The sequence below is a fragment of the Etheostoma spectabile genome, chromosome 10, assembly GCF_008692095.1.
Source record: "Etheostoma spectabile isolate EspeVRDwgs_2016 chromosome 10, UIUC_Espe_1.0, whole genome shotgun sequence".
Taxonomy (NCBI): Eukaryota; Metazoa; Chordata; class Actinopteri; order Perciformes; family Percidae; genus Etheostoma; species Etheostoma spectabile.
This window is the reverse complement of record NC_045742.1, coordinates 24,926,402-24,932,653: the sequence shown is the minus strand read 5'-3', so window position 1 is coordinate 24,932,653 and position 6,252 is coordinate 24,926,402. Positions and strand designations below refer to the sequence as shown.

Here is a 6,252-nt window from a genome sequence, read left to right as displayed (position 1 = left end):
CACACACACACACACACACACACACACACACACACACTCACACCTTCTCATTTATTCACACTGACATTACAAACATAGAATGTTCCCTTATGATAAAACCCACATGAACAGTATTTATAGACAATTTTGGATGTTTATACAAAAAACACATCTCTTCTGACCGTATCTTGTCTAAGAAGATGATGGTAGTAAAAAAAGTTGCAATTACATGTGGCACTTTGTAGTTGTTTTTTTTGTATTTAGATTCTTGCTGTTCGGAGTAGAATTCCTTTTTTCAGAGGTCAAGTCCCTAGAGAGCATATGTGGCATTTATTTAATGGGGTTTACATATACACACACAGCACAGCACAACAAAACAATATACCTGTTTTCTAGCTATGTCCCAGTGTGTCCCAGTTGCTTTGGATAATCCACACAACATGCAGTTTTATTGAAAGAACTTTCTTCCAGTGTGTTCTGTACATTATCCAAAGTAACAGTGACACTGATCAAGTTTTTAGATTTTATTGTTAACTAAATTACATTTAGCTCCATTCTATTGAGATTTGTGTCTTCCAGAAGTAAAACATTTAAAATGTTTCAAAAATATCATCTCTATTTAAGCGTTTCAGTAAAAGTTAAATTCAAAATAAATAATTATCAATGTTACAGTAAGTCCTTCAGTAGTAGGGTTGTCAGCCTCCTCAAACCATGTCCTGGCACAAGGGTTCTTGACATCCTTCCCATAGGATTAGTGTCCCATTGCCAGACCTATTACCTATTACTATCACTACTCCACAGCGCTGTGGAGTGAGGTCTGTCTATACTACTGACACCTTCTAAGACAGGAGAAAAAAACACTTTGGGTTGTTTACATTTCTTTAAACCAATCACAACCATCTTGGAGCTAAGCTCTGGACGCAACGCCGGTCTCTGCAAAATAGTCTCAGAAAGGAAGTTCTTTTGGTGGAACATTTGTACCGTAAAATTGAAAACGCCATATACAATATTAAATGAAGTTATTGTGATTTCACACAAAGCAGACCTGCGTTATGGCACAATCCAAATTTTCTTCAAAACGGGCCATTTTAGCGTGTAGCTTTGGTTGTTTCCTGGAGAACAGGCATTTTGAGAATGGCACCACACAGAGAAGCTCAGGGTAATCACACACTGGATGTCAGAAAAATTATTCTGGAAATGTACTTCAGTTGATACAGACTACCAGAGGATTAACTCATTTTTACAACTCTGTAGACTTTTTTTTCTAGAGCCCCTATCAGATTAAATTGCAAACTTTGTACACAAACACAAACTTTGTGATGAAATGTAGTTCCAGTCTGCAGAGTGTTTGTCCATGCCCTTACAGTCCTTCTTACCATGTACATTGTCTTCCTGATGACTTTGTTTACATTTTACCATCAACATCTAACCCCTCTTCCTCACCCCCTCTTCTCCTTCTCTATCATCTTATCCTTGTCAGAAGAGGGCGCTGGTAATGAATCGGTGCTGAAGGTTCTAGGAGGCATGGTGATGAACATTTACGCCAAATACTGGATCTATGTGTGTGGAGGGATGTTCATCATGGTCTCCTTTGCTGGAAAACTCGTTGGATACAAAATCATCTACATGCTGCTGTTCCTGCTCTGCCTCTGTCTCTATCAGGTAGAAACATGACTAGATCAGGTTCAGGTTTATTCAGATCATTTCATCAGATACTTTTTTTAAACATAATTCTGTCTTCAGAATAATGTTTTAGTGGAACCTCAGTATTGTGCCACGTTTTACTTCTTTGTGTTAGGTGGTTTGTTGCCACGCAATGCCCAACCTATGTTCACAGCGCTGTAGAGCAAGGTCTGGCTCCAACACAGATACATTCTGGGATAAGAGAAAAAAACACTCTTTGTCTGCATTTCTTTAAACCAATCAGTGCTAAGTTGCAGACACTCCAGACTTTTTTGCAAAATAGTCTAATCTGTGTACATTACTGACAGGTCATGAAGTACCACGTGAATGAATTCATGCTTTTTCAAGTTTGATAATTCATGTACCATTATTGGAAAGATTTACAACATTTTCTTTGTAAATCTTTACAAACATTCCCCCGAAAGAACCAAGCAGGCCTGCCTTGCCATTTTCAGCATGTAGCTTACTAGCACAAAGTTTGTTGTTGTTTCCCATAAAGGGAGTTTGAAAAGCAGAGTGAGGGACATCCTAGAAATGTACTTGGTTTGTAACCAAAAGTTGGGCTGTGACAATTACACACCCGGGTGCCTTCCTCAAACTGTTTTTGCACATTCATATTTAAAAGCAAAAACAAAACGTTATTTCCAAAAATCTCTTGTATTGAGTGTCTTGTTCCTATTTCCCAGGTGTACTACTCTCTGTGGAGGCGTCTGTTGAAACTCTTCTGGTGGCTTGTTGTGGCCTACACTATGCTGGTGCTGATCTCCATCTACACTTACCAGTTTGAAGACTTCCCTGGATACTGGAGAAACTTTACTGGTTTTACAGAAGAACAGTATGTTCTTTTACAAAAGACTGAGACTGTCTTGTGTCTTCCTTTACCCTGCTGAAATGTCTCTGTGTCTCTTTCAGCTGGTTTTACCGTCATTCTTTTTGTAATTTCTATATTAAATAGAAAGTTATATAATATTTAAACATTACCCATGTCTAAGGGACTGTTTTAACTCCTCATACCCCAAACATCCTAAGCATAACTACAAAGCAAATTGAGGTAATTAGGCTTGTTGACCCAGGTTATTATAGTTTTTTATTTCTGACTTTTGGATTTAATTTTAGTTAAGCTTTAATTAATTTCTCAGTGTGTTAGCTAGTTTTTATTTAGTTTCAGTTTTTCAGAAAGGTTTAGTTTCCTTTTTACATATTTAGATTTAATTTTACAGTAGTCTTTGGTTTGTCAGGGCCGGGTGTAATGTCTTAGATGTAACTACATATACAGTACATATAGAATACATGGTTGGAGAATAGCCATGGTGTATGATGTTTAATACTTTAGTGTCCGATGTAAAGCAATTACGGCACAATCAGTTTCTGTGGTTCAGTGTCACAAGAGTTAACAGAAATTCATGCTCTTTTTCAGTAGTGTTAGCTATGTTATAGCTAAAAAACTAAAATTGAAATGAGTTATGGTTCTTTAACCTGGCAATAAAAATTCAGTTTAGTTTTAGTTTTTCTTGAAGGTTTTAAGTTTAGTTTATTTTAATGTATTATAATAACCCTGCTGTTGACCCCACAGTTTATTTTTGCCCTGCTATATAGCAGGGCAAAAATAAATTGTGGGGTTCTTATTAACCCTGTGTTCCCTTCACTCTGTGAGCAATGTGTACAGTTTCACCGTTCTTCAGATTGGATGTGTGGTAAAGTGAACTAATGATGGTGTAATTGTGCCCCCCCCCCCTGTCGTCTCTCAGGCTGGCAGCGATTGGTCTGGAGACGTTTGCTCTCTCTGAACTCTTCAGCAGTATTCTGATCCCTGGCTTCTTCCTGCTTGCCTGTATTCTGCAGCTGCACTACTTCCACAAGCCCTTCATGAGAATCACTGACCTGGAGCATGTTACCCCTAAACACAAGTAAACTATACCTACTACACACTCCTAGCACTCACGGCCAATCGCAGACATGTTTAGTGTGGCTGGGTTGGCTCAGTGGGTAGAGCAGGCACACATATACTGAAGTTTATGCCTCGACGCAGAGGTCCAGGGTTCAAATCCGATCTGTGACGATTTCCTGCATGTCTTCCCCCTAGCTGTCCTATCAAATAAAGGCAGAAAAGCCCAAAAATAATCTTAAAAAAACATCTTTCATATTGCTAGACATTGTTGTTTAAAGCCACAGTGAAATGAAGGTTAGATTTGATTTATTTAGCACATGTTAAAAGAACAGCAATGATACATTCAATAAAAAAGGACGTACAGAAAACTCTGAAGGTGCTTGGCATGTTGGGTTCCCTACAATTATTCAACATTACATAATATGAAATGAAAAAAAAACTTTAAAAAGGGACAGAAGAATGGAACAATCAAATGAGCGTGAAAAAAGAAAGAAAAAGAAAAAATCAGGGTATGAGTGTCTTCACTGTATCTTTTGGCATGTGACTGATCTCTGATTATAATAATAAAAACAATTACAGGTTCAGAGGGCTTGAAACAGGTTTAATATCCTGTGTTTCTGTAGCTAATGCCCAGACAAGAACAGGGTCCACAGAAACGCAGTTTTTGCCAATTGGAGGTGGTTGTGCCAGACTCCCGCCTTTGGCTGGGTCCCAATTTGTCTGATCTGTCAGAGAGAGAGCAGGAGATGGTTGTAACGTTTCATTTCATGGCACCGATTAGAACCCAAATTGAAACATAAGCAACTAAAATTGCTGAATGTTAGAACATTGTTACAAATTGGTCATTATTACTGTGACTTATAAAGTGTTAGGTTTAGTTTCATCATAGTGTTAATAGTGTCAAAAAACGAGATTATCGGCTAATGAAATGACTGATTTAGCAGGGGTTTAACACTTTTGCAAGGCAATGTATCCGTGTCACATTCTTATTAGGAGCTGTGCCCTCCTAAAGGCTAGAATCGCCCCTGGTTCAGAAAGAGGATAAAGGAGAAATAAAAAGCCACAATGTAAATACAGTTTTTGTCAGCTAAAAACCCTTCCACACCTCGTCCTATGATATCACTCAGCTAACCACAAGTTAAGTTAGAGTTCAGTTTCACATCATGTGCAGGGTAAGCTAGTCACTCCAAATCCCATTTGACATGACAAATGTGTAGATATGCCACTGTGCTCAAGACAAGTCATCAGAACTATCAAAATGTTTACAACAAGAGAAAAGAAAGGGATTTTTGATCAAAAAACAAATATAAAGATAAATAAACAATGAACAGTTTTTCAGTGTGGCAGAAGAAAGAAAACAGGGTATAAACAGGGTGTCGGTTAGGTGAATGAAGCCTAAGCTTGACGCGTTAATGATTCCCTTTGTCTTCCACACCAAACAATCCACAGGACCACTAAGTAAAAGTGGACCTATTAACTTTTACACAAAAAATATCATTCCAGTATAACCAGACCTAATCTAGCCATCATGGAGTGCAGAACATACTGAAGGAAGTACTATAGCACATTGATTTGTTCAGACTTCAGGGGAACTGTATCGGTATTAACCCAATCATTCTGAAATAAATTTGGCAAACAGTGGTTACATGATGATTTACAAAAGGTTTAGTCAGGGTTTTGTCAGTTTACAAAAGGATTTTTTAAATTTCTTTTTTATTTATTTATGGTTAGTTACATTTTATTTTATTTATTTTTTTCGTCCATGTTACCTTGGGTGCTCCGTAGTGTTCCCTCGTCATGCTACCTAGGAATTCTACGATTTTCTTTTTGCATCAACTAATGACAAAAATGACAATGTTCCTCCAGGAAGAAGAACAGTGAGCGGACTGAGCCAATTGGCTCTAATGTGGGAATGGAGGGAATGGACGTTGAAGAGGAAGACCTGGTGAATAACATCAATGAGGAATCTGAAGACGAAGGTAAAAAACAACAGTGGCAGTTCATATTAAATACATATTTTTACAGCTAAAGTGTTGCTTATTGAAACACAAATTAGTAATTATTATATTGTTCCCATATAAAATTCCACACACCCCTGTTAAAATGCCAGGTTTTTGTGATGTACAAAAAATGAGAAAGATAAATCACGTCATAACCTTTTCCACCTTTAATGTGACCTAAAACATGAACAATTCAACTGAAAAACAAAGAGGGAAAAATAAAAATAAAAACGTATAATAACGTGGTTGCATAAGTGTGCACACCATTAAATACTTTGTTGAAGCATCTTTTGATTTTATTACAGCATTCAGTCTTTTGGGTAGGAGTCTGTTAGCATGGCACATCTTGAAGTGGTAATATTTGCCCACATATCTTTGCAAAAGTGTTCCAAATCTGTCATATTGCGAGAACATCTCCTGTGCACAGCCCTCTTAATATCACCCCACAGATGTTCAATTGGATTCAGGTCTGGGCTCTGGCCGGGCCATTCCAAAACATTAATCTTCTTTTGGTGAAACCGTGCTTTTGTGGATTTGGAGATGTGCTTTGGGTCGTTGTTATGCTGAAAGGTGAACTTCCTCTACATCTTTTTAACGGAAGCTAGAAGGTTTTGTGCCAAAGTTGCCTGGTATTTGGAACCCGGTTCCAGCTGAGGAAAAACAGCCCCAAAGCATTATGCTGCCACCACCATGCTTCACTGT

At 37.9% G+C, this 6,252-nt stretch overlaps 1 protein-coding gene across 3 annotated transcripts in view; it reads left to right on the top strand.

The window, feature by feature from the left end:
- piezo1 (piezo type mechanosensitive ion channel component 1 (Er blood group)) overlaps positions 1-6,252 on the top strand; it is a 134,191-nt gene that overhangs the window by 62,799 nt on the left and 65,140 nt on the right. For 2 of the 3 annotated variants that reach the window (XM_032527470.1, XM_032527468.1), the window contains exons 14-17: positions 1,460-1,641; positions 2,349-2,497; positions 3,411-3,569; positions 5,417-5,529. In XM_032527470.1, the coding sequence (XP_032383361.1) occupies positions 1,460-1,641; positions 2,349-2,497; positions 3,411-3,569; positions 5,417-5,529 (603 nt within the window). The remainder of the gene's footprint in view (positions 1-1,459; positions 1,642-2,348; positions 2,498-3,410; positions 3,570-5,416; positions 5,530-6,252) is intronic. The other variant, XM_032527469.1, reaches the window with a different exon arrangement.